The sequence below is a fragment of the Orcinus orca genome, chromosome 11, assembly GCF_937001465.1.
Source record: "Orcinus orca chromosome 11, mOrcOrc1.1, whole genome shotgun sequence".
Lineage (NCBI taxonomy): Eukaryota > Metazoa > Chordata > Mammalia > Artiodactyla > Delphinidae > Orcinus > Orcinus orca.
Window position 1 is genome coordinate 45,539,213 of NC_064569.1, and position 27,581 is coordinate 45,566,793.

The 27,581-nt window shown below is 48.1% G+C and overlaps 1 protein-coding gene across 2 annotated transcripts; it reads left to right on the forward strand.

The window, feature by feature from the left end:
* The first annotated feature begins 571 nt into the window (after window positions 1-571).
* Window positions 572-27,260, forward strand: KIF5A (kinesin family member 5A). Of its 2 annotated transcripts, XM_004276545.4 has the most exons (29): window positions 577-977; window positions 11,991-12,078; window positions 12,173-12,246; window positions 12,643-12,747; window positions 13,000-13,048; window positions 13,481-13,536; window positions 13,782-13,869; window positions 14,158-14,282; window positions 14,815-14,919; window positions 15,244-15,392; window positions 15,499-15,647; window positions 15,920-16,095; window positions 16,872-16,940; window positions 17,316-17,522; window positions 17,827-17,973; window positions 18,571-18,759; window positions 19,125-19,242; window positions 19,617-19,681; window positions 19,791-19,900; window positions 20,262-20,363; window positions 20,870-20,930; window positions 21,182-21,253; window positions 21,416-21,520; window positions 24,108-24,324; window positions 24,556-24,709; window positions 25,026-25,108; window positions 25,517-25,544; window positions 26,001-26,115; window positions 27,096-27,260. In XM_004276545.4, the coding sequence occupies exons 1-28, from the start codon at window positions 849-851 to the stop codon at window positions 26,077-26,079; spliced, it is 3,099 nt and encodes a 1,032-aa protein (XP_004276593.1). In that variant the 5' UTR covers window positions 577-848; the 3' UTR covers window positions 26,080-26,115; window positions 27,096-27,260. The 2 variants fall into 2 exon arrangements, with proteins under 2 accessions (XP_049549805.1, XP_004276593.1); XM_049693848.1 differs by lacking the exons at window positions 24,108-24,324; window positions 24,556-24,709; window positions 25,026-25,108; ... (1 more) ...; window positions 26,001-26,115; window positions 27,096-27,260 and adding an exon at window positions 22,062-22,166 and having other exon boundaries at window positions 572-977.
* Window positions 27,261-27,581: the final 321 nt, after the last annotated feature.

Sequence of the window (27,581 nt, forward strand, 5' to 3'; positions counted from 1 at the left end):
TTCTTCCTTCCAACTGGGGACCTATTGTGTATGTTGGGGAGAGAGTAGAGTGCACCTTTGGATGTAGAAGGGGAAGGGAAGACCCAGACCTCCTTTGACCCTCCTCTCTGAAAAAATGGGATCTGGACACCCACCTCCATAGGGGTACAGGCAGCTGCCCTTGAAGGCTGAGTGGTGGGCTGGGAATCTTTGCGAGGGTTGTGGGGAGAGGGGAGGAGAGGTGTGCTCCCACTTTGGAGAGAGGATTGTGATGGGGGTGAAGGATGCCTTGGAATAAAGGTGTAAGCACTATTGACTCTCTTCCCCGGACAGTAGACAGGCCCACCTCGGATCCCTTAGCCCTTCCAGGGGGGTGGAGTCCGAGCGAGGGACAGACGGGTCCGGGATGCAGGGGGTGGGACGCAGTGAGTGACTGAGGTGGGGAAGGGGTGAGGACCAGATACTCTCCGAGGGTTAGGGGTGGGGAGAGGAGGCGAGAAAAGAGCAGAGGCGCCGCGGTTCGGCGGTGGGCGCCGCGGCGTGGCATCCCCCAGCGAAGGAAGCCCCGCCCCGCTCCTCCATCGCCGCCCCGCCCAGGCCCGCAGCGCCGCGCTGCAGCGCAAGGGGCGGAGAGGCAGAGCGCCGAGAGAGGACCAGACGCCCAGGTCTCCCGCATCCCGGTGCCGCAGGAGCGAGGAAGCGCGCCTCGGCCCTGTTCCCCAGCCTTCGTCCAGGCGCCCGCCGCGCCTTTCTGAGCCCCAGAGACCGAGCGCCTGTCCTCCGCCTGGGCCTCAGCTGAGCCCCTCTCCGCCGGAGCACATACGCCCCTGCAGCAGAAGAAGTGCCCCAGCCCCACACCGGCGACCACCATGGCCGAGACCAACAACGAATGTAGCATCAAGGTGCTCTGCCGATTTCGGCCCCTAAACCAGGCCGAGATTCTGCGGGGGGACAAGTTCATCCCCATTTTCCAAGGGGACGACAGCGTCGTTATTGGGGTGAGTGCCGCCCCTGGAGGGAATTTCGGAGAGGGGGCGGGAGGCTGAATCTTTTCCCCTACCGAGCCTCAGCCCCTGCCTGTCTCTGCGCCCTCTCTCCACCGCTCATCCTCCATCCTTTTCGCCGCAGCCCCTCCTCTCCCTGCATCAGGATGGCTGGGTGTGGCCTGGCCAGGCCGGCGGCCGAGTCTCTGCAGAGCGAGAGGGGGCTACTTTCCCGCGATCAGGGGACCGGATTCCCCTTTGCTGCGCTCTGCAGCGTCCCCACCCCTAGAGCCAGTCCCATGTTTTTCTGATGTTTTCCTTCTTCCCTAGGGAAAGCGCATCTTCCCTTTGTTATTGGCTCAGATCTCTACCCCCCACCTCCCAGGAAGGGGGAGACTAGTGGATGGGCTAGATGAGAGGTGGGCAGTCCAGGGTCTCTGCGGAGGTATAAATGAGAGTGGACTCTAGGATCAAGGCCTCCATCATTCCCTGAAGTAGTTACAGCCTGGACTTGGGGGGAGGGCACAGGTCTGATGAAGGGTTTTCAGAGAAAGAAATATGTTGGTGCCACACCCAGTTTGGTGGGGGAGCCTCTGGGTCCTAAGGAAATGTCTGCCTTTCTCTCCCAGGTACAGTAGGAGGAGGATTTCAGACCCCCCAGCTCACCCTAACAAATAAAAATAACCAAACCCTGAGATCCTAACAAGTAGTTGCGTATTCGTCCTTTCTCTTGATGATCCAATAAAAAGTAGTAAGCCATCTCCTCTACCTCGTCATGACAGCCCCTACCCATGGAAGAGGCCTTGTTAAGAAGGAGAACTAGTATTTACTGTGTGCTTGTTACTCTACATATATTATTTAATCTTCAAAACAACACTCTGAAGAAGGTATTAGTATTTCCACTTTACAGATGAGGAAATTGAGGCCCAAAGAAGTTGAATGACTTTCTCAAGGTCACACTGTTAATTCATGGATCTGAACCTAAATCTGTGACTCCAAAGCTCACGTCTTTCCTTCTGTATCACATTGCCTCCACGGTTTTCTGTTCTGGACTTTTATCTGTGATGGCTCCAAAGGAATTCCTAGGGAATTCCTCACCTACCCCTCCTTTCCTAGATTGGTTGGGACTGTCAGGCTATGGGGTGAAAAGATCTGGGGTTCAGTCCAATAGGGAGTCGGGCTTAAGGGGTGCTGGGCCAGGAAACTGTAGCCAGTTTGAGAAGGGAGAGGCCCATATAAGGACCATCCTCAAGGTCAGGGGCGCTTCTTATGTGTCTTTGATCCACAGTGCTTGGCACAGGGCATGCTTGTTAAAAGAATGAAGGGAAAAAAAGGGAGGGAGCCTGGGCCTTCTGAATCAGTGAGATTGGGACTTTGAGTAAACATGCCTTAGGAAGAGACTTGCTTACATGTCCTGTCCCTAAGGGCCCTAGTCCATCACCAGGCTCTCTCACCCACACTATGGACTCAAGTGGGTGCTTTCGCCCTGTGTGTGTGCTTATGTATGTGTGTGTTTGCCACATAGAGAGGGCCCCTGCTTCTCTTTGTCTCAGGGACGTTAGACCTTGCAGTCTGGTCAGTCTGGCCAGGCTAAAATAATGCCTGGATCAACCCTCGGAGCCTCTTCTCTGAATAGTCTGGACAGTGGGCGTTAGCTGTGAGAGTTAGAGCTTGAGGGCCCCCTGAGACATAAAGGCTGAGAAATAGGAGAAAGGTAGTTACAGAGGAACAAATCCACAAAAGGCTTCCACTTTTAAGGCTAGCTTCCTTGCTCTGGGTTTTTTAGGTAAATCTGAACCAACTCCTTTAGGCTCTCTGGGCCATCCATCCTGGCACGGTGGGCGCAGGGCATGGGGTGATGTTGGGAGGAGTTGTGTTGATCTGTCCGATTTGCCTAGCTAAACAGGAGAGACGTGGTGGAGGTTGGGAGGGAGGAGAGATGAAGAGAGGCCCAGGGCCCCCTGCCAATTCAGATTCTATCTTACTCCACAGCTGTTCCTTCCTTATCTGTTTTGCCTGATGTTTGCAGGCCTGTACCTTTGTCTTGCTCTGTATCTTCCCTTGCCCTAGCCCTTCCTGTCAATCTCTCCTGCCAAGATAAGTGCTTATGGGGGGGCCATTTTGTCTCAGGCAGCATCCTTGGAGCTTGCCTTCCCAGCCTTTCTATTCATTCCTCATTCCGGAGGATGAGGGCTATAGGAGAAGTGATTTTGAGGAGTGCCTTGAGGGTCCCAACAAGGGAAAGAAATCTCCCATTCCCTTTCTTCTCTCTCCCTCTAGCTCCCTTTGGGGACCAGTGTGTGGGAAACTGAGGAATTCATGGAGCAAGCAGCTTCAGGATGTCTGGGAAGGTGAGGGAAGGATGAAGGTGGGAGAGGCTAATCTCTCCAAGCCCAACCCCTGCTCCTTTCTCTGACGGCTCTCCTCTCTGCACTGCGGCTAGCTCTGGGCTACAGAGTCCCTAATGTTCATGGGCTTTTTCTGCTTGGCAAAATGTAGGAGAATAAGCTGGGAAGACAGCCCTGTGAGCCATATCCACACCGGCCCCCCATGACTTCTCCCAGGAATCTGGGGGATGGAGCTTTGCCCAAGTTAATGGCCTGAGTCATAGTAGAAGGGTGTCTGGGTCACTGTCTGTGTGTGCTATGTACCTTGTTTTGCTCTTTGGGTCACTCAGAATCCACTGTGACTTTTTAAGTGGACCCCTTTAAGTGTCTCTCTGCCTTGGTCTTGGTGGGCAGAGTGCCTGCTGTCTGAGCTGTTGCATCTATACCAGACATGGGAGGGATGACAGCAGGGAAACACATAGCCTCTCCGCTCCCCCCCCAACTTCCTCTGTCCCTCCCCTTCCCTCCCTCCCTCCCTCCCTCCTTCCCTCCCTCCCTCCCTCCTTCCCTCCCTCATTCAAGTATCTACCACATTCTACCTACCTTAGGTCTCCTGATGGTTAAGTGGGTTCTTAAGGAGGCAGAAAAGCAGGGTCACCAAGTACCTCATTTGGAAAAGCCAGGTTGGGACCGGCAGGATTATTGGAACAGGGTCAGTATTGTTTGAGGTGGCTCAGGATTCCTTTGATGTCTGAAGAGAGGGAGTAGTCTCCCCTTAGCCTTGGGCGAGTCTGTAAAGGAAAATGGAGAGGGGAGGTAATGTTCACTGTGGCCAGTGTCTCTCCAGCATTACCATGGCAACAATCCCCAGGGGTGTCACTATGGAAATCAGTCCTGGTGCTCTGAAGTTCAGCCTCTACCAAGTGCTTTAGCAAAGGTTGAAAAGGTTGGTCGTCTTTGGACCCCTGATCTTAGGCCCTCCCATTAGCTTTAGTCAGCACACACAGTGGAAAACTCCAGAAAGTGTTGGGAAACACAGTTGGACAGGAGACAAGGTAGCTTAGAGTGGGTCAGAGGAGAACAGAGTCCTGGGTTGGGGGACTCTGAAGAGAAGCCCTCTGGAATAGGCACTGAGGAGCGCTTAGACTGCTGTGGGTGGAGACATAGTGGAGCTCAGAGGCATTCCTCGAAGGTGGAGGGTCTCCCTGAGTGTTTCTGACCTAACAGTCTTCTAGTCCCTGACGCTGTACTGAGTCACATAGTCTTGGATTATTACCTGGAGGTAGAGATGGTGAGGGAGGCTCCTTGGAGAGGATGGGTGGGAGAACTGCATTCTTCTGAAAAAGGGGGTGAGGTTGCCAAAAGGGAGTGATGAAGGGCTTTAGCTCTGTCCAGAAACATTTGGAGAAATGCCCACATGGAGGGGGGCGGGTGGGGTAGGGGAAGGAAAAGCCACGATAAGGATCTGACGCAGTGTTGGTACGTCAGTTCTGGGATCCCTTTGGCAGTGTGGGTCTGGAATCAGACTGCTTGGGTTTGAAACCTTGCTCTACCATTTCTCAGCTGTTTGACTTTGGGCAAGCTACCTTACCTCTCTGAACCTCAGTTTTCGCATCTATAAAATGTAATAATAATTGTACCTACTTCCTACGATTGCTGTGAGCATTAAATGAGATAATGCATATAAACTGCTCAGCACAGTGACAGGCACATAATAAACTCCCAATAAGAGTTAGATGTTATTATCATTTTATATGTGCTGTCTCCCCACAAGCTAACCTTTGGCACAACTGGGCAGTGGTTAACATTTTCCCCTCTTACTGGTTGTTTCATCCAAACATCCAGGTCCCTAGTATCTTCTTGCTCTCTTCTTCCATCAATATCTGTGCTTCTTTAACAAATATTTACGAAGAGCATCCTGTGGGCCAGGGACTATGCTTGATGTTGGGGATTTAGAGGGAATCCCTGCTTTCAGGAAACACTTGGTCTACACAGTGATCCAGGCTGAAAAGTGGCCTGGGCAGAGTCCTGGGAGGGGGCATCAGAAATGGCTTTTGCTAACTGTACGTACACTTCCCCAGATTCTGATAAGAAATCTCCCACAATGTACTACAGTCTGACTTAGAATAAATATGTCATGAAAGATGTGAATAATGGTGATGCTTCCTATGTGAGCAGTCTAGAAGTGGAAAAAGTGGAAAACCACTGGTCTAGTTATTCTCATGAAAAGATCTGACAAAACGAGTTCACCGTGGCTGTAATCAATAGAAAATCAAAAGACATTTGTACTTCAACAGATATAAAAATCTTAAGAAATGAACTAGATTTGGGACTCAAGGGCTCAACCAAGAGGAGGGAAGTGGTAGAAGGCCTTCCCAGAAACCCTAGAATTGTATCCATGGCTTTCTCAGCTCACGAGATTACTAAGTGCACCCATTTTTAGCTCTTGGATATTTTTTATCCTCATGGTTCCGAGAATGCCACCCTTCCTCCCTCTCTGGTCTCTTCCTTCCTCCCAGCCTAGGCTGAGGAAAAGGAGTTCCTTGGGCAATAAGTACCTTCAGCACTTGGAGAGCGCCCTCCATTTCATTGAGTCCACAGCACCCTCTGGAATCCTGTAACTGGGAGTGTTAGAGAAGAGAGAGAGAGTTAATCCCCACGTTCCCAGAAGGGAAGAAGGGAGCGGCGAGGTTGGCTTGAGAGTTATGTTTAATCCCCTTTGGCTGCATGCCTGGCTTCAAGAAGCACGGATAGACATCATTGGTGGAGAAGAGGTGAGAGTCACTGGCCTGAGATGGACATGTTTTGTTTGTTTCTATTTCTTGGCCACTGGATGGGAGAAATATTGAGTTAGATTACAATTCAAGAATCAAGGATCAATGATAGAATAAAACAAATTGAAAGAAAGATATTACCACTTAGAAGGAGAGGCGTCAAGGCCACTTAAAATCTGTTTATTGTAACACTGTATGATTTTATTCTGTGTAATAAGAATTTTATTCTTTGTAATGAAGTGTAATGACGAACGGTATAGATAAAAAGGGTGAAAAATTCACAAAAGTCCTATGAACAATTCATAAACTCACTCAAATCTTAAAAATAATCAAGGTAGATTTTTCTTTAATAATTCTAAACATAATCATAATCTGATTACAACACTTATATATTTTAATTGTTGACAAAGTTAAAAACAAAGAAAATCACATAGAAGAAACTAAAACTCACTCAAAATCCCACCCCCCCAAAAAATACTGTTAACAATTTGATGTGTTTGTTTCCAGTAGTTTTTTCCTGCATATATACATATAATAATTTTAATAAAAGTGTATCATAAACTATATTGTTTTGTAACCTCTTTTTTCACCAAATATCATGACTATTTCACCATCATTAAATATTTTACATAATTTTATTTATTAAGAAAACTAAGTTAATTTTCTAATGTCTTACATGCACATGTGACAAAATTCAAATGATATAAAAAGATATACAATGAAAAGTAAGCCTCCTTCCTACTCCTCTTTCCTAGCCACCCAGTTCCCCTTTCAGAAGGCAGCCTTATTGCCAGTTTCTTGTGGATCCTTCTAAAAGAATATCATACATTTACAAGCAAATACATATATACATGCATGTACTTTGTTTTAACACAAATGATAGCATACTATACATTTTGTATACATATACATATAGTATACATACTATAGTATACATACTATACATTTTGTTCTGTACCTTGCTTTTTTTTTACTTAACAATGAGTCTTGGAGATCCTTCTATATCAGCACAGATATCATTCTTTTTAACAACTGTATAATTTATTGTAGGGACATGCCATAATTTATTTAGCCAGGTCTCTATTGATGGATGTGGATATCTAGGGTTGTTCTAGTCATCTGCTATTACAAACACTTGAACGACCATATGTATATTTAAGGGCCCAGCCAGTGCAATGCATCCTCAAACTATTTTTGGCCACTGCATGCATGTGGGATCTTAAGTCCCTGACCAGGGATCGAACCCATGCTCCCTGCAGTGGAAGCATGGAGCCTTAACCACTGGACGACCATGGAAGTCCCATCGTCAAACTATTTTATTTTGGCCACTTTGATAGGTTAAAATGCTACTTTATAGTCTTAATATTCATTTCTCTTATAAACAATGAGGTTGTGCGTAATTCATATTTTAAGAGCCATTATCACATCATTTTGTGATGTGATATTTTATGATAGCACTTACTGAGGTATAATTTACATACAGTGAGTGCACAAATCTTATGCAAACAGCTGGATGAATTTTATAACATATTTTGACACCTATGTGACCACCACCCAGATTGAAATCTAGAGCATTTTGATTGCCCCTGAAAGCTCCCTTTTGCCCTCTTCCTGTCAGTATCACCCCAAGGCAACCGCTACTTTGACTTCTGTCACTACAAATAAGTGTTGTTTATTCTTGAACTTGATATAAAAGGAATAATACAGTATGTGCTCTTTGAGTTTCAGTTCTTTCACTCAACTCCTTTTTGAGATTTATTGGTGTTCTATTATGACATCATTTTATTTTTTAATTAAAAAAAATTTTTTTTGGAGTATAGTTGCTTTACACTGCTGTGTCAGTTTCTGCTGTACAGCAAAGTGAATCAGCCGTATGTATCCCCTCTTTTTTGGATTTCCTTTCCATTTAGGTCACCACAGAGCACCGAGTAGAGTTCCCTGTGCTATACAGTAGGTTCTCCTTAGTTATCTATTTTAGACATAGTAGTGTATATATGTATGACATCATTTTAAATAGCAGCAAAGAATAAAATATATGTACATGCCATAGTGTAATCAATTCCTTGTATTAACCAGTCCCCTAAATGTAACTCCTTTCAGTTGTCTTCAATTTCTCATTATTATAAGCAGTGTTGATAATAAACATTCTTGTAGCTAAATATTTGCTACAAATATTCCCCTAGTACAAATTCTTAGGATTAGAATATCTGGGTCAATGGATATGTACAATCCAAGGATTTTGATTATGCATTTTTGAATTGCCCCTTAGAAGTATGGATGTACTGTCCTACCAGAAAAGAATGAGCATGCTCCTTTCGAAGAAGTTATACCCCCTTGAACCCTCATCTACACTGCATATTACAATTAAGTTTTTGTTTTCTAGTTTGATAGGTGAAAAATGATGTTACTGTTTTTTTCTTCAAAAATGTTGATCATCTTTATGTTTATTGAACATTTGTATTTCTTCTTCTGTTGTTAGTACCTAACTCTTGTCTATATTTTTCTGGTTAGTTTTGTCCTTTGTTACTAATTTATGAGAGTTCTTTATGTAGTAAGAATATTAATATCTTTGTTTAAAATTTTTTCTTATTTAAAAATTATGTATTTTCATTTTGGAATAGTTTTAATCTAAATCAAAAAGAACAACAACAGCAAAAAACTCCTAAAATCCCACTGTCCAAGGATAGATACTGTTAACACGTTTTTCTGTGCAAGCTATACATATATACATATATATAATTTTTTTTACAGACATGGACTAATCCTTCATATACTCTTTTGTGTGTGTTTTTTTATACTGCATACTATTTTAAAAACCACTTTTTTCTTAAAATTATTTTGTGCGTACCTTGTCATTACACATTCTTCTGTAACATCACCTATTCTATTTTCTTTTTTTAATTTCAAAGTAATACATTGTCATTGTAAAATATTTACATATCACAGAAAAAATGTAGTAAGCATAAGTTCCTGTCATTCTGCTCTCCAGTCATAACCACCATTAACAGATCTATATACAGTCTTACGTGTCTTTTTTCTAAGACTGTTCTATCCATATACTTTTTAAAAATGTATAATCACATTATACAAATTGTTTTTATTTTTTCACATGATCAGTCTTGGACATGTCAATATATGTAAACCAACCTTGCTCATTTTTTTTTTTTGCGGTACGCGGGCCTCTCACTGTTGTGGCCTCTCCCGTTGCGGAGCACAGGCTCCGGACGCGCAGGCTCAGCGGCCATGGCTCACGGGCCCAGCCGCTCCGCGGCATGTGGTATCTTCCCGGACCGGGGCACGAACCCGTGTCCCCTGCATCGGCGGACTCTCAACCACTGCGCCACCAGGGAAGCCCCAACCTTGCTCATTTTAATGGGGGTAGATTATGGAGGTATCATACCCGATATCTTCTTGATGGATGTTTGAACTGTTTCTAGTTTTTCTTGGATACAAACGGCTGCAGTGAACATCCTTCTACACACATCTTTAAGTGCTTAAGCAAGTGTGCTACACACATAAAATAAATTCCTAGCATTGAAATCGCTGGGACAGAGTATGACCAGCATGGACTTTTAAATATTTAATAGAATTGTCCTCCAGAAAGCCTCTATCAGTTTACAGTACTCCCTTAGTTGTAGAGAGCACCTTCACAATTTCTTTCTCTTTGTGGATTCTGTTTTTTGGGCTTCAGAATCTTTCACCACAGAGACCAGATAAATATTCCAGGTAGATATTTATTATAAGCCAGATTTAAAAAAATTTTTTTAATGTTAAAAAATATTTATTAGTATAAATAATATTTTCCTTTTTGCAGAGAAGTAAAAAGAAGGAAACAAAATAATACACTATCGTCTCACTCTCTTTGGCATTAATAAAACAAGACAAAACAAAACACTTGTACATGGTTTAAAAATGTAAACTTTCCGGGATACAGACTGAGAAATGAAAGCCTCCTCTCTCCCAGTTTCTCTCCCCCAAATAACCACTGTTAATACTTTTTTTTTTTTTTTTTTTTGCGGTACGTTAATACTTCTATATAATTCCTTCTGGAAAAAAATTCTCCACATGTTGATGCAATATTGTAGATATACCTAGACCCACATCTTCAGCTTTAGCCAACTTTTATGATTTTTTTTTTTTTGAACCGCAAAGACTGTTTATTTGACACCAATAGCATACATCATAGTAAAAAGGAAACCAGTGATCCCAATTTAATGTTGTTTGGGGAACTCTAAGATAAAATAATAAAATAAGTGGTATTAACAGTGGAAAGAAAGAGACAAAACTATTACATGCATATGATTTCATACTTGGTAACTCAAAAGACTGAACAAAGAAGCTAATAACATTAATAAGATATTTTATAATGTGATTGGATAGAAAATGAATAAATTGAAGGACCTATTATGTCCCAGGATCCAAAAATACACCTTATAATAAAGTATGACTTTTCTTAATTAGTTAAAACGTGTCTCCCAAACTCTGGTGTCCATAGATCTGAAGGTTTACATATCAGTTGAAGAAAGATGGACTCTAGTAAAATAATCTGACAACTAAGTCATAGTCTCTTTATACCGAATGACGGGAAAACACGACTGAGTAGTTTGTCACTTATGATGGAGAACAAGCATAGTCACATTTAATCTTACCAGAGATCTTCCCTTTAATATGACTAGATAGCAAATATATTCTGTTTGGCTCCCTGGGTTGTAAATATTGTGTATCTTTAGCATTCTTATCAGCACATGTGATTTATAACATATTATCTGAATTAAAGAAAGTACTTGGAGGTCTGAGTGACTTGCTTCACAGTTTCTCTTAACTTAAAGCTGCTTCCCTAAAGGGAGATCTATATTTCTTTTTTTTTAATTAATTAATTATTTTATTTTTGGCTGCATTGGGTATTCATTGCAGTGCGCGGGCTTCTCATTGCAGTGGCTTCTCTTGTTGTGGAGCACGGGCTCTAGGCGCGCGGGCTTCAGTAGTTGTGGCTCACGGGCTCTGGAGCGCAGGCTCAGTAGTTGTGGCGCACAGGCTTAGCTGCTCTGTAGCATATGGGATCTTCCCGGACCAGGGATCGAACCTGTGTACCCTGCATTGGCAGGTGTATCCTTAACCACTGTGCCACCAGGGAAGTCAGAAACCTAATATTTCTGATTTCATATATTCTTTTCACAAAGAGAGAGCTTGTGTTAATATTTCCACAACAGCTCAGTAGTTCGGTATTTGTGTATTTCATTTACACAATAGGCAACATACTATACATCTGTCCCTAACTTTGCGTCTTTCACTTAATACATCTTCAACACCTTTTCATATCAGGACATATGGATCTATTGAGGAAGATATTTTTTAACTTAGTGGTAGATTTTTTTTTTTTTTTGCGGTACACGTGCCTCTCTCTGCCGTGCCCTCTCCCGTTGTGGAGCACAGGCTCCAGATGCGCAGGCTCAGCGGCCATGGCTCACGGGCCCAGCCGCTCCGCGGCATGTGGGATCCTCCCAGACCGGGGCACGAACCCGTGTCCCCTGCATCGGCAGGCGGACTCTCAACCACTGCGCCACCAAGGAAGCCCCCAGTGGTAGATTTTTTAATGTTAATATATTGTTCTTCACTCTCCACAGCCTGTGGCCCTCTTGTCTTTTCCCATTTGGCTTCCCAGGCTGGGGGTCTGGGATGGTGAGTGCTAAATCATCACACCAAGACTGAGATCCACTCGTGCAGTCTCGCTGTGTGACGCTCCTCAGTGACATTCTGCCCCACAGACACAACTCCTGATGTCAGTACTAAATTTTGCCTCTCGTTGGTTTCCCTCATCCCCATAATTGTCCACGTGTACAGAAGGTTGAAGAACGGGTGCCTTTTCGGGTGTTTCTCCTCCCTCACACCTGCCTGCTGATGTCTGCCATCTGTTATTTCCATTCCAGGGGAAGCCATATATCTTCGACCGTGTATTCCCTCCAAACACGACTCAGGAGCAAGTTTACCATGCGTGTGCCATGCAGATTGTCAAAGGTAATGAATGTATTTTTAGAATGTACTTTTTTCAGGCTCCTCATTCCCTACCCCACTTCTCTCTACCAGTGTTCTTTCTCTGCCATCTCTTCAGATGTCCTTGCTGGCTACAATGGCACCATTTTTGCTTATGGACAGACATCCTCAGGGAAGACACATACTATGGAGGTGAGGGTTCTGACTTTTATGGGAATGAGGAGCTGGGAGTGTTAATAGGAGGCCAAGGAATCTCAGTAGGGAAAGATCTAGAAATTGAGGGCTGCCTGGTACAGAGGATGAATGGAGGGCAGCGTTATAGTGGAAGTTTAATGGAATCCCTTCAGCCTGCTGCAGTTCACCCTCCTTTCTACTACTCCAGTTTTCTTCTTTTCACCTGGAAAAGCAGCAGCAATGAAAGTCCAGAGAGCTGCTCACTTCCCTCCTCCTTCCACTAAAAGGTAGTGACCACCCCCTAAGTTAGGATAGTCTCCTTAGCAGCTGTTATCTCTGTGTTCATCTGCATACCGCCAAGTTGTCTGATCCCTCCTGAGCCCAGCCTCATTCCAGAATACCCTTACTCCCCAGGGAAAGCTGCACGACCCTCAGCTGATGGGAATCATTCCTCGAATTGCCCAAGACATCTTCAACCACATCTACTCCATGGATGAGAACCTTGAGTTCCACATCAAGGTGATCAGGGCATGACTGCTGGGCATCCTCTTATGGGACTGGGAGGGGAAGATCTAGTATGAACCCACTGAGATCCTGGCGCCCCAACTTATTCTCCACCCTGGTTACCTAAGTTCTTCTCTGCCAACATAGTCTCTTCTGCCCTTTCCCTCCCACCACCACCATTTGAGTGGGTTGCGTTAGCCTGAGATCCCTGTATCAGATTTAAGATAGGCCCTCTTCACTTCATACTTCTCCTTTCTCCCCAACCAGGTTTCCTACTTTGAGATTTACCTGGACAAAATCCGCGACCTTCTGGATGGTGAGTGGTGTTTAACCCCGGTGGGTGGGGTGAGGAGGGCAAGGAAGAGAAAGATCACATTGCTTTTGGGCTCTTGGGTTTTGGTACTGTTTGGTGAGTGATGCAGCAGGCACACAAGGACACACACACTTGTACTCATGTCCCTTGCCTCCACTCACCAAGAATTTCCCAAACCGAAAGGGTCAGAAGATGAGCTTAGATGCCCAGGCCCACATATAAACAGCCTGAGTCTAGCTGCAGCCCTGGGGCTGGAATCCTGCAGGAGGAAAAACAGCCTTCAGCGCGTGCAGGGGGTTTAATCTTCACAGGGGAGTCTTCCTCCTTCTTGCACATAGAGGAATCCACCATCCGAGTAGACTGCAGCGTGCAGGGGTTGGGGAGGTGGGGGGCTGGAAGTGCTGGCCTTGCTCACCCTAAATTGTCTTGATTCAGTGACCAAGACAAATCTGTCTGTGCACGAGGACAAGAACCGAGTGCCGTTTGTCAAGGTGAGAGTGGGGATGGGACACCCAGGTGGGGCCAGTGTATTGAGAGTGCAGGTGTAGGACGGTAGACCAAAGGCCCACCCAGAAGTTGGAGGGCGGACATCCTGGTGGGGTGAGACATGCCAAGGGGCTGGGGAGAGTCCGGAGCCCGGGAAGAGGCACCGTCTTGAGAGGTCATTTGGTCACTGTGCAGGTAATTTAATTTGCAGATCAAAGTGCATGGGTCACTGTCCATTTGCCCCCTACAGGGTTGTACTGAGCGCTTTGTGTCCAGCCCAGAAGAAATTTTAGATGTGATTGATGAAGGGAAATCAAATCGTCATGTGGCTGTCACCAGTGAGTGGGGAGACAAGGGGATCTTGACCGTGGGGTCTGCCTCTCCTCTGTGCCCTCTGGGGCTGAGGGACGCAAAAGTGAGCAAGGGAAGGCTGTGTCTTCCAGAGGAGGAGGGACGCTTGTCTGTGTGACCCTGAGACCTGCTGCCGGGGAGACGTAGGGGCTAGGCTAGTCCCAACGGACACCCCCTCTCTTGGCGGGTGGAGGCAGTGGTCCGTGGAATCCGGGGCTGAGGGCTTCCGTTACGCAGGGGGTGGTACAGGGACTGTTTCATCCTCCCTCCTACAGACATGAATGAACACAGCTCTCGAAGCCATAGCATCTTCCTCATCAACATCAAGCAGGAGAACATGGAGACCGAGCAGAAGCTCAGTGGGAAGCTGTATCTAGTGGACCTGGCAGGGAGCGAGAAGGTTGGGGGTCCTATCGGGGTGGGGTGGGCAAGGAAGGAAGCCTTGGAGGGGGGTGGCCTTTCTGTAAATCAAAATAACTTTCTTATTGAGCTAGAATTCACATACCATAAAGTTCACCCTTTTAAAGCATATAATTCAGTGACTTTCAGTATGTTTGGCAGGTTGTGCGTCATCACCACTAATTCCAGAACATTTTCACCACCTGTTGACAGTCATGCCCTCTTCTCCCCTCCCCCATCCCCTGGCAACCACTAATCTACTTTCTGACTCTGGATTTGACTTTCTGGACATTGCACATAAATGGAATCATATAACGTGTGTGTGTGTGTGTGTGTGTGTGTGTGTGTGTGTGTGTGTGTGTGTGTGGTGAGGTGTGTAGCAAGAACGTTTAGGGAAACAGAGGAAGGGCCTTCTCTGTCCTTTCCCTCTCCCCGTCTGCTTGGACTAAGCCACCTTACGTGGAGAAGAGGTGGGGAGAGCCCACTCCCTCTGCAGCCGCTCACGACATACTCACCCCTTCGTGCCCTGGTAGGTCAGCAAGACTGGAGCAGAGGGAGCCGTGCTGGACGAGGCCAAGAATATCAACAAGTCCCTGTCAGCTCTGGGGAACGTGATCTCTGCGCTGGCTGAGGGCACAGTGAGTGCTCCTTGGGTGTCCGCAGCCCTCAAGCCCCACCCCGTCTTCTGCCTTCTCCTAATGCCCCACCTCATCATGCCAGTTCATGGGTTGCTCCGCCCCTAGTCAGCACCACTGTCCCTTCTTTATTTTTATTTTTAAAATTTTTTTGGCTGTGCCATGCAGCTTACAGGATCTCAGTTCCCTGACCAGGGATTGAACCTGGGCCACAGCAGTGAAAGCCCGGAAGCCTAACCACTAGGCAACCAGGGAACTCCCCCACCATCCTTTCTGATTCCCCCGTTGAATTTTTTTTTCTGATTTGCGGCCTCTCTCTTCCCCCAGAAAAGCTACGTTCCATATCGTGACAGCAAAATGACACGGATTCTCCAGGACTCCTTGGGAGGAAACTGCCGGACTACCATGTTCATCTGCTGCTCACCGTCCAACTACAATGATGCGGAGACCAAGTCCACCCTGATGTTTGGACAGCGGTCGGTGGCAGGGTCCCCTAACTCCCTGCCGCAGCCCCTGCAGCGCTCTCCCTTCAGGGTCTTGTGAGCCTTAATGGAGGTCTCATCTCTTCGTTCTCCTCTCCAGGGCAAAGACCATTAAGAACACTGCCTCCGTGAATCTGGAGTTGACTGCCGAGCAGTGGAAGAAGAAATATGAGAAGGAGAAGGAGAAGACAAAGGCTCAGAAGGAGACGATTGCAAAGCTGGAGACAGAGCTGAGCCGGTGGCGCAGTGGTTAGCAACGGGTCCAGTGGGTGCAGGGAGCCAGAGAGGGCTCCTACGATCTCCAAGGGGGGCTGCGTTTCCGGAGGGGTGCAGTAGAGCAGTCATGAGAGAAAGCGAGAGCGGCTTGACTGCCTTTACCCCCACCCCCCGAAAGGTTGACGGTCCATTTGGCAAGAGAGATGGAGGCCTGGAGGTCTCCGCATTGTACAGTGAGGGAGGAAGGACCCTCGGATGCAGCTGTCCCTTCTCCCATCCCTCACCTTGTTCCACCCCTTTGCCAGGAGAGGACGTGCCAGAGACGGAGCGCCTGGCTGGGGAGGATGCTGCCCTGGGAGCTGAGCTCTGTGAGGAAACGCCCGTGAACGACAACTCATCCATCGTGGTGCGCATCGCGCCTGAGGAGCGGCAGAAGTATGAGGAGGAGATCCGCCGCCTCTACAAGCAGCTTGATGACAAGGTAAGGACAGTCGGGCAGGGCACAGAGGTGAGAGCCCAGTGGGATGGTAAGTGAGGGATTAAAGAAGTAGATTATCCTGCTGTTTTTCTGATTTTAAAAGAGATGAATGTTCATTATTGAAAATGTGGAAGATAAATAAAAATACATAGAAGAAAATTTAAATCATCTCCTCCCACCATTCAGAAATAAAGCCACGCAATTGAGATGATACCATATATGTAACTTTGCATCCGATTTTTCCATTCCTCATATAATGAGCAATTTCCTACTTTGTTAACAACTCTTCATAAAAGTGTTTTAAAACAGCTGCCTAACAGTCCATTTATCAGAATGTATTTAACCATTTACTTAGTTACAGGCCTTCTAGGGTTTTTTGTTTGTTTTTTTGTTGGTTGGTTGTTTTTGCTATTATAAATCGCTCTGAAATGACCATCTTTGTCTCTTGTGCGTAAGACTTTGCTTTGGAATGATTTGATTAGAATGGAGCGCGAGAGTGGGATTTCTCAGTTAAAGGATGTGAACATTTAAAGGCTTTTGCTGTGCATTGTCAAGGTTATACCAACTTCTAGGAAGAAAGGGATTAAAAAAATGAGGGCAGGGGTCAAGGAAAGAAGCCGAGGGAAAGACCCCTTTCTTTTTTTAGGATGTGGAGTTTCTAAATCAAAGCCTAAACTAGCTGGATTTGTATCAGGATCCACGTGTACCCCAACCCTGTAAGTCTACACTGGAAAGAGTAGCTCCCTTCACCCCGCCTTTACCCCTTTTGCCTCCAACAGGATGATGAGATCAACCAGCAGAGCCAACTCATAGAGAAGCTCAAGCAGCAGATGCTGGACCAGGAAGAGGTAACGGGAAGGAGGGCAAGACACGAGAGGAGAGGGTTGCGTGTTCACCCCTGAAAGGCATCAAAAAGACCTTTTCCTGATAAGATGGAAGAAGGGGCATTCTGCTTAGGGCTGAGTCACCCTCCAAGACTCTAGAAATCTGGAAACTTAATTGGGGTTTTGCTTAAAGCACGGATGCCGGAGTCTGGGTGCTTCTTCATTCTGTTGCCCTACTTCTGTGAAGCGGAAAGCCCACTTCCTCTTGACGCTTGCTTTGGCCCTTGCTTCTCTCCTAGACCTATACCTGGGTGGGGGGCTCAGCTTCCCCAGACCAAGGGGCCGTCGAAGTGGTCGCCGGCAGAGGACTTCCTCACGTGGCTCGCCCCTCCCTTGCAGCTGCTGGTGTCCACTCGAGGAGACAATGAGAAGGTCCAGCAGGAGCTGAGCCACCTGCAGTCGGAGAACGACGCCGCGAAGGACGAGGTGAAGGAGGTGCTGCAGGCCCTGGAGGAGCTGGCCATGAACTACGACCAAAAGTCCCAGGAGGTGGAAGAGAAGAGCCAGCAGAACCAGCTTCTGGTGGATGAGCTGTCTCAGAAGGTGGTGAGTAGCCGGCTCGGAGCTCCCTGGCCTCAGAACATCCTCCACATCCAAAGGGACCTCTGCTTCCTGATGGGGCAGGATCACGTTTGCACCTTTGCACTGCCGTTCAGTGTGTCGTGGGACACTTCCCCATCCCGCCACTGCACTTGGCCCTTCTGACCCCTCTCTCTTCCAGACCCTTCTGCAGGGCTTGTGTTCTCTTCATCGCAGCCATCAGGGTCATGCATGAAGGGAGAGGCCTCCGCCTGGGCTGGGGAGGGGAGCAGGAAGATGGCGATGGGATGACCTGAAGGGCTGTCCCCAGGCCACCATGCTGTCCCTGGAGTCTGAGTTGCAGCGGCTACAGGAGGTCAGTGGACACCAGCGAAAACGAATTGCTGAGGTGCTGAACGGGCTGATGAAGGACCTGAGTGAGTTCAGTGTCATCGTGGGCAACGGGGAGATTAAGCTGGTGAGTGGAGAAAGTGGTGGCAGCCTTGTTCAGGTCATTCTCGTTCTGGGCACTGGTGGGAGGTGCCGGTGAGACAATCCAGGCCCTCAGGGATACTGGAAAGGCGGGGTGCCAAAGATCCAGGAAACACGCCTGCAAACTAGACACAGGAAAGCAGGTAGAGGTTTGCATAGACTCAACTGAAACACACATTCTAAATCCACACACCAACTGAAATTCACATTGCTGAATAAAGAAGCAGTGGAGATGTGCTTATAGCAGGATTTGGAGATGGGAGCACACAGTTAGGAATGACATATGCAGATCTGTGGCAGTGACAGTGGCCCGTCTGGGTGACCAAGCAGGTCAGTTTGACTACAGAATATGCTATTGCTCTACAGGATGAAAGAAGGTGACTGTCAGAATTGGATCTTTAAGCACAGAGAGAGGGATTTAGTGTGAAATGACAGGTGATACAGAGCTGCTAGAAGTCATCTGGAACATACCCGTCTGTGTCTCTGGGTGTGTGTGCCTGGGGGCTAGGCCGAGTAGAAGGAAATGGATAAAGGGCTTCCCGGCAGCAGAGAGGCACCTCCTCCCTCCCTTGCTCTCCCACAGCCGGTGGAGATCAGCGGGGCCATCGAGGAGGAGTTCACTGTGGCCCGACTCTACATCAGCAAAATCAAATCCGAAGTCAAGTCTGTGGTAAAACGGTGCCGGCAGCTGGAGAACCTCCAGGTCGAATGTCACCGCAAGATGGAAGTGACTGGGCGGGAGCTCTCATCCTGCCAGCTTCTCATCTCCCAGGTGAGTGCAGAGGTCCAGAGCCTTTGGGTGCCGTGGGAGAGGACGGGCAACTCTGTGCTTATGGGGTAACTCCTAGCACCCATGTTTATGTCAAGAGCCTAGGGTCAACTGAAGTCAAGGACAGAAGAGCTGGGGGGAAGCGTGAGAGGGTCCAGGCTAGAGAAGTGAAGGATCGGGGGGTACTGCCCTCTGATCCAAGAGGGTCTAAAGGAAGGGTCTCCAGAGGAATGTCCCTCGACCCTGCATCCCCATGGGAGGTGTAGCAGGAAGGGAGGAGAGCTGGAGCTTATGGAGGTCTGCACTGCCTGGAGTTGGGTCCTTTGCTGCATCCCTCTTCTTCCTGTCATGAACCCTCACCCCACCAGCATGAGGCCAAGATCCGCTCCCTGACGGAATACATGCAGAGCGTGGAGCTCAAGAAGCGGCACCTGGAAGAGTCCTATGACTCCCTGAGTGATGAGCTGGCCAAGCTCCAAGCCCAGGGTGAGGCCCTCTTAAACGTCCAACCCCTGCATCCTGGGATCTAAGATCGCAGAGGGGACGGGGAGGGAAAGTGACAAACATCACAGGAAACCACCCAACGGCACACTCACCAAAGCATTAGACTGAAATCGTGGAGTCCAACTCACATGCCGCTTAGCACGCTCTTGCGCGTAGCTCAGCTTCCATGAACCATAAACCCTGCATTGTTCTGTGTCCCTGCTGTATGAAATTGGACCGTCCTCACCCAGAAGAACATCCCTGTGGGCCCATTCTGGGTGGACGTGCCTTGCTGTGCCTGGAGCTCTGGTCACAATGTGAAGTTCTGTCCGGAGGAGGTAGGTCTGATGTAAGCTGTCTTCCCCTCTCTCCCTCAGAAACTGTGCATGAAGTGGCCCTGAAGGATAAGGAGCCAGACACACAGGACTCAGAAGATGTGAAGGTGAGTGGGGAAGGCGTGGGGAGGACTGGAGCCCAGCAGGGCTGTGCTGGTCCTCACTGAGCGGGTGTCTGGGAGTCTAGCTTTGAGCTTGGGGTGGGGTTGTTTGCAGAAGGCCCTGGAGCTGCAGATGGACAGCCACCGGGAGGCCCATCACCGGCAGCTGGCCCGGCTCCGGGACGAGATCAATGAGAAGCAGAAGACCATTGACGAGCTCAAAGAGTAAGTAAGAGTTCCCCAGGGAGGCTCGTCTCCACCTGGTCCCCTCCCCTTGCTGTGCCTACTCAGATGCTCCCTCTTGCACCAGGATCCGGTTCTTTACCTTCCATGTGTCATTCCCCTGACAATGACACGACTTTGCAGCCCAGCTCCAGGAGGTACAAGGAGTGAGGACTAGTCCCTATCTGCAAGGCTATTCTGATTAGATAGCTCAGGGCCCCTCACCCTGTCATGGAAGCAGTGGCCTGAGTCTGCCTCTGATACCCGAAGGTATAGAAGAAGGAAAGTGTTTGAGGAGCTGGGCTTCCCTTTGCCTCTTGCTGACGTCTTTTTGTTCTCCCCAATACCTCCTTGCCCCCCGCAGCCTGAATCAGAAGCTCCAGTTAGAGCTGGAGAAGCTTCAGGCTGACTATGAGAAGCTGAAGAATGAAGAACATGAGAAAAGCACCAAACTCCAGGAGCTGACGTGAGTGACGGGTCTGCCTGCAGACCCTACTCAGACATGCTGCAGAGGCAAGACACAATCTAGATGTGAATATGGTGACCACAGGAAGCAAGTGCCTCAGAAGAACAGTTCGATGGGGTGGGGAAGGGGGAAAAAGGGAGGCTTCTGTTCAATATTAGCAGACATGGAAGGATGTGGGGGATGTTTTGTGACGTGTAAAAAGCAGGTTACAAACAGTAGGAATGGTGTAATCCCATAACAGTTATGTGGGATATGCATGCATGGAAGAGTCTGGAAAGATGGACATCAGAATGTTCCCGGTGGTTTGATCTGTAAGTAGTAGAATCATGGGCTTTTTATGGAACTCGTTTACTTATCTTTGTTTTTTCTTTTCTAATTTCTGCACTGTGAACATGGGTAACTTGTGTAATATATAATAATAAAATATAGATCAAAGGAATGGAGGAGGGAGGAGAGAGGGAGGCAGGGAGGCCCTGAGGGATTCTTCTGTTTCCCTCTTCCTCCAGATTTCTGTATGAGCGACACGAGCAGTCCAAGCAGGACCTCAAGGGTCTGGAGGAGACAGTTGTGAGTGGTTTCCTTCTCTGCCAGGTTAACAGGGTATATGGGTGGAGGGCTTCAGTTCTTCCTCCCGATTTCTTCCTAACCCCATTCCTCCTAGCCTTTCTGCAAAGTCAGTCTGTGGCATGATCAGGACGCACCTTTTCCTAAAGGATGAGTGACTCATTTGTCTAGAGAGACTGAAGGGTCCAGTAATTTTGGAGGGGGAATGGTGACCGGGTATTTGGAGGACCCCAATTTTTCATCATTGTTTCCAGGCCCGGGAACTCCAGACCCTCCACAACCTTCGCAAGCTGTTCGTTCAAGACGTCACGACTCGAGTCAAGAAAGTGAGTGCCGTCTCGGGGTCTTCCCAGCCCCCGTATCCTCCCCCTTTCCCCAGGCTTCTCCAGACCCCGTGGGCTTCAGTGGGGCTGGCTGGACCTGGTCTGGGTGGGACCTGATTGGCCTCAGGACAGCCACACCTTTCCCCTGCCTCTGTCTCTCATCAGAGTGCAGAAATGGAGCCCGAGGACAGTGGGGGGATTCACTCCCAAAAGCAGAAGATTTCCTTTCTTGAGAACAACCTGGAACAGCTTACAAAGGTTCACAAACAGGTAAGAGTGAGGGTAAGCGGTGAAGAGAACTCTTGAGGCCGGGAGCCTAGGATACCTAAATCTGTGGAGGCCCTTGGATTTAGGAAAATCTACTTGCATGTTTTCCTTACTTTTCCCTTTCCTACAAATCCCTTCTTTATCCCGTATTTGGTTCCACTTTTACCTTGTTCTTGGTTCTATGCCTGTTTTCCCTTTCCCAAAGCTCCCAGCCTGCCTCTGCTCAAAGTGGAATTCCCCAGGCCTACGCTGTTGGAGGGAAAGGTTGAAACTGATAGAGGTTTCAGAGGCATGGGGCCGTGACCGTACACAAGGGATACTGGTCAGACGTTAGCCAAAGATGGAGAGCAGAGAGACAAGCAGTCAGGAAGCTGGGCTTTCTCTCATGGAGAGGACTCCCTCTGCCTAGGCCTGGGGCAGGCACACAGGGCAATTACATGATGTCCTCAGACGGCCCAACTGGCCCCTGGTCAGGGCCAGTGAAAACTCCTGTGTATTAAGTTGCTGCCTCTCTATCCCCCTCCTTGCTGCTGCGGTTCCTTAGGTGGAAGACTGGGTTTCAAAGGTATGGGGTGGGGAGGTGGAAGGGGCAGTCCAAAGGAGTCAGGACAGGAAATGTTTGGGGCATACATAGAAGGAGCACCCTGGCTAGCGGCAAATAGCTGAGCCTTGCAGACAGATGCAACAGACTGTCAACTGGCTCTTTTAACTGATTCGTAAAATAAACCCTAACCTATGCTTCATTCCCTTCTTTTCGAATCCACCTTAAAATTCGTTTTAAACTCATGTTCTCATTAAACTACAGCTTAAACTTCTTTTCTTCCCAGTGCCATACCCAGCATATATAGTAAATACCCAGTACATCTTCTTATTTTTTTTAATAATGAAGAAAATCCTAGAACGGTGGCCCAATGGTAGTCCACAGGGTTTATTTATTTTATTTCGACCTGCAGAGGGCTTTAGTACCATCTTTCCCCCTTTACCTATTATAAAACAGTGTAAACAACATTATAGAAAAGTTGAAAGGGAAGAAACTTTTGTAATCGGTTTTGTCATTCTTTTTCATTTCTGTGTTCATTTTCCTTCTTAATCCAAATGCATATTACATTGCTTTTTTTCCCCAATTTTTTTCATTGTGGTGAAGTACACATAACATAAAATGTATGACCTTTAATCATTTTAAGTGCACCATTCGGTGGCCTTAAATCCATTTGTAATGTTGTGCAGCCATCACCACCATCCCTCTCCAGAGATAAGTCTTTTCATCCTGTAGAACTGAACCTCCATCCCCATTAAATAATAACTCCTCATTCCCTGCTCCTCCACCCCCTGGCAACCCCCATTCTACTTTGTCTCTATAACTTTGACTACTCTAAGAATCTCACCTAAGTGGAATCATCTGGGATTTGTCCTTTTGTGACTTGTTCATTTCACTTAGCATAATGTCCTCCAGGTTCATCCACATTGTGGCACATTTCAGGACATCACAGGCTGTTTTCCTTTTCCCCCATGAAGGCTCTGCCTCTGTTCTAAGTCTCAAAGACCAAAAGCTACTCACCTATAGGAGAGAGGACTCCTAATATCCTACCTCAGGGGACACAAGACTAGAAAGGAAAACATGAGTGATGTAGAAACCTCTCAGTCAACAGAATCTTAAATAGCCAGGGCCATAACCCTATTACAAATTAAGCTAAGTTATTGTCACAGCAAAACATTGTTTATAATCTGTAGATTGTCCAAAATTAAAGGGACAATTCTCCCAGTGTTCCCTGCTGCACTGATTTACCTGATATCTTCCAAGGCCGGCTCCTCCTGCAATCTGTAGGGCCCTAGTCATTGTGTGAAACCTTGTAAAAAGATCAGGAAGTCTTTTCTGGATGCAAGGTGGTTAATACCACGCTGTAGCTTAATTTAAATGGGGAGAGGGACAGCCCAGGAAATCCTTGAACATGAAGGTAATGAGCACAAATGTTTGTGAGACTTCAAAACATTTTCTTTCCTTCCTATGGGGCGGCCATGTGTGTATGTGTATCTGTGTCTGTGTGTGTGTGCGTGTGTGTGTGGTGCGTGGGCTCCTGTATTCCAGCTTCTGCTCCTGCTCTACACTGCACCTAACCTGCACTCAACACCATCTCCACCCTCCAAACTGCTACTGTGCTCTTGCTGCCTCGCCCTGTGCATGCCCACAGAGTCATCTCTGGGGGAGGGGGAGGGGCCTCATTCCCATGGTTGCCCTGGGGCTGTTGGTCTGGCACCAGCTGTGAGTTATTGGGGGGTTGGTGGTGTTTAGGCCAGGAGGAGACTGGAACTCTTGCTCTCCCAAGCGTTCTGGGCTACAGAGGAGTTGGCATGTTTTTGCTGCCTGGAAAATGATGGAACTTTTTAATGCCTGACCACCGTTTGCTAAAGGGAGAAGGAAAGAACTGGCCAGAACAGCAATTAGGTAAAGGGAATGAGGCCTTTGGAGGAAACCACATGGTCTCCACCTTCCCTGACATGACTTTTCCTTATTCTCTCTCCCACCCTCACCCCCGACTCCGCTGCCTTGTTCGCCTCTCTCCCCGCCTCTTCGCCGGGGCTCGTCCCACAGCTGGTACGTGACAATGCAGATCTGCGTTGTGAGCTTCCTAAGTTGGAAAAACGACTTAGGGCTACGGCTGAGAGAGTTAAGGCCCTGGAGGGTGCACTGAAGGAGGCCAAGGAGGGCGCCATGAAGGACAAGCGCCGGTACCAGCAGGAGGTGGACCGCATCAAGGAGGCCGTTCGGTACAAGAGCTCCAGCAAACGGGGCCATTCTGCCCAGATTGGTGAGTGGGGAGTGGGCGTCAACAGGCGTACGGGAGGGATCACCACCTGGGGGAACCCAGCAAATTCCTCAGTGTAACCCCACCCCAGCCTCACCCCACCACCACTACAAAACAGTAGAAAAGTGAATTACCTTACTTGCAACTCAGTTCAGCTCTAGCTAAATGACCTTGCAGGGCAACTGCAAGGTAACAAATAGCCTCTTCACGGTCATTTTCCTTTCTTTGCCGCAGCCAAACCCGTCCGGCCTGGCCACTACCCAGCATCTTCACCCACCAACGCCTATGGCACCCGGAGCCCTGAGTGCATCAGTTACACCAACAGCCTCTTCCAGAACTACCAGAATTTGTACCTGCAGGCGGCACCTAGCTCCACCTCAGACATGTAGTGAGTGACCGTGGGCGGGCTGAAGTCCCAACCCAAGGCTCTCTGCACCCTATAAGGCATAAGACTGGGTTAATTATTGGGTGAGACTTAATTCTTTTCCTAAGTAGCTTCATTTCTAACCCTTTCTCAACTTCACACCTTTGATTAGAAGGTGGGCATCTGCCCTCCCAGCCTGAGGCCATGTTTGTTGTCCTCTGGTCTCTGGGGATGGGAGGGGTGGATGGCTTCATCCCTGAGGGTGAGTGTGGATCAGTGGTCCTCGGAATAGTGGAAGGTGGGTGCCAGAGGTTGCATCTCTCTCCTCTGCTCCATCCAGCTTTGCAAACTCCTGTACCAGCAGTGGGGCCACATCTTCTGGAGCCCCCTTGGCTTCCTACCAGAAGGCCAACATGGACAATGGTGAGTGAAAAAGATGGGTAACCAGCCTGTGGGATCCCCAGGGCAAGTTGAAAAGTATCAGAAAAGTAAGTGACCCTGCACCTACAGCTCAAACACTGCATCCCTTCAGGGTCTTGGACGCTTAGAAGTGGATTCCTCTGGTCACGTGCCTGTCCCAACCCTTCCCTTCCCTTCCCCTTCTCCTCTCCTCTGTGAGGGCTGAGGGAGGCTTTTTCTCAAACAAAATAATGATGCAGCTTGGGGTAGTTTAAGACGAGTGCCACAGACCCAGATGGCAGCTATGTTGCCAAGACACTTACCTCTTTCTCCAAGGGATTAGGATGAGAGAGGGTTTGAGGAGACCTTTAGTAACACCCAATCTCTTTTTTCCTTCTTCCAATCTTGTGTTCTCCATGATGTTCTCTTCAGGAAATGCCACAGATATCAATGACAATAGGTACGCCGGTTGCCACTGCTCTTGGGCTCTCTGGGTGGGACCAGAAGAAATGGTTACATTTCCCTCATGCCTTACTTAGAGGTTCGCTGGAGACTTTGGGGAAAGGAGGAGGAAATGAGAACCATTCTCGCCATCACTGTGTTGTCCAGGAGGTCCAGTCACCCCCAGCCTCGGTGTAGAACACTGTCCCCTCCTCCAATTCTCCCTGTGGTTCCTCCCCATGCCAGCTATGGGGGCTGGGAGAAAACGCCATGGACGTCTGATGACCTGGGTTTCCCTCCTACTTTGGGGAACTTTGTGACCTTGGGCAAGTCAGCTCTATCTCTCTGGCCTTGATTTGCCCTGTATTCCTGCCCTTCATTATCTCACCGGGATGCTGAGAGAGCAAAGTGACAGGAATGCTGTCATTTATACGGAGCTGACAATGCTGTGATTATGCTGGGTCTCTTCTTCCAGGAGTGACCTGCCATGCGGCTACGAGGCTGAAGACCAGGCCAAGCTGTTCCCTCTCCACCAAGAGACGGCAGCCAGCTAATCTCCCACACGGGCTGCTGCATACCTGCACTTTCAGGTAGTTTCAGGCCGCTTCCTCTGACCAGCCTCAGGTTGCCTCCTTTCTTGCCCTCAGCTTCTTTGTTTCTCCTGCTTTTTTTTAAATCATCTCAAAACTTTTACTATATAGTTGTCCCTCAACTCCTGCTGTCCCCTCCCAGGGGCTACATCAGAACTGCCCGGTGTCCCCTAGGCACTGGCCTCCCCTCCCCCCTTGTGCTTGGCCGTAGTGGGAACCACAGTACCGCCTTTATGCCACTAGGGGTCGCTGCAACATGTCAAAAGAAGTGGGCAAGGGCAGTGTCCATCTAGAGCCGCAACACAGGTCACAGAACCTAGTGGTTATTAGGAGACCTTGGGAGATCTCTGTGTCCTATACTCCTCATATCTGTATATGTCACCAATGAGCTTTAGCAAATGCCCCAGGAAATCTAACTTTTTGTTCGTCTAGCTGCTGTATCAGCACTCCCCTCCAAACTTGCTAGTGGAGGTGGAAAACAGCTGTGTGCCCACCTCCAAGCCCCACCTTCACCTCTGTCCTGGGTCCTCTCCCCTGTTCCCTGTGCTCTCCTAGCAGCACAGGCACCTTCCTGGTTCTTGTGTGTCACCAGGCTTCTCGCCAGGTTGCTTTATGGCTCAAAACGGGCACTGGGATCCTGTTTTATTGTCCACCTTGGATCCTTGGAGAACGAGAAACGAGAGAACATGGCCAGTCTCCTAGTGGGCGGCATCCAAGCTGAGCCCTCTCCAGGGGTTTTCCAGGGTAATAGGCCAGGTGCACGTAGGCAGAAAGGCATGAGAAGCAAGCAGTGGGAATGGGGGAGGGAGAGTTAGCGAAGGCCTGTGGGTGGAGGAGCAGGAGATGGCAGGGTGGCGTCTGGCTGTTGATATCAAAGTAACAGGACTGTAAACCCAAGTTGGCACAGATGCCACCCTGTTCCTCTTCAGTGACCGGGCTGCAAGGTGGTTCCTCACAACCTCTTTCTCTTTCTTCCCCAGTTTCTAAGAGGGACTGAGGCCTCTTCTCTCAGCATGCTGCAAACCTGTGGTCTCTGATACTAACTCCCTTCCCCAATCCTTGTTGTCCGACTGTACTATGTATGATGTCTTCTCTTACTCTGTATCTCTTTGTACTCTGTACCTATATATCAAAAGCTGCTGCTATGTCTCTCTCTTCTCTCTGTCATACTCTCTAGTATCTAATGATGTATTTAGCAATTTCTAAGCATAGTATACCCTCCTCATTTGGGGCCATAGGGAGGAGGGTCAGTGTTTCTTCTTCCTCTCCTATATGCATCTCTCACACTGAATGGTGTTAGTCACGGAGATGATAAAAGGAAAATGGGAGCTAGAGGGCTGTGATCCTTCACAAACACACACACACACACATGCACGTACACAAAGCCTTAAGCAGAAGAATGTCTTGGCGTCATGAGAAGATACAGAAATAGACTCTTCCTCCCTCCTCTTCCACATTTAGCACAG

Coding starts and splice junctions, on each gene's coding strand:
- KIF5A (XM_004276545.4), top strand. CDS start 849: ATGGCCGAGACCAACAACGAATGTAGCATCAAGGTGCTCTGCCGATTT. Junction 16,096..16,871: donor ACAAGCAGCTTGATGACAAG/GTAAGGACAGTC, acceptor TGCCTCCAACAG/GATGATGAGATCAACCAGCA. Junction 24,710..25,025: donor AGCTCCACCTCAGACATGTA/GTGAGTGACCGT, acceptor TGCTCCATCCAG/CTTTGCAAACTCCTGTACCA.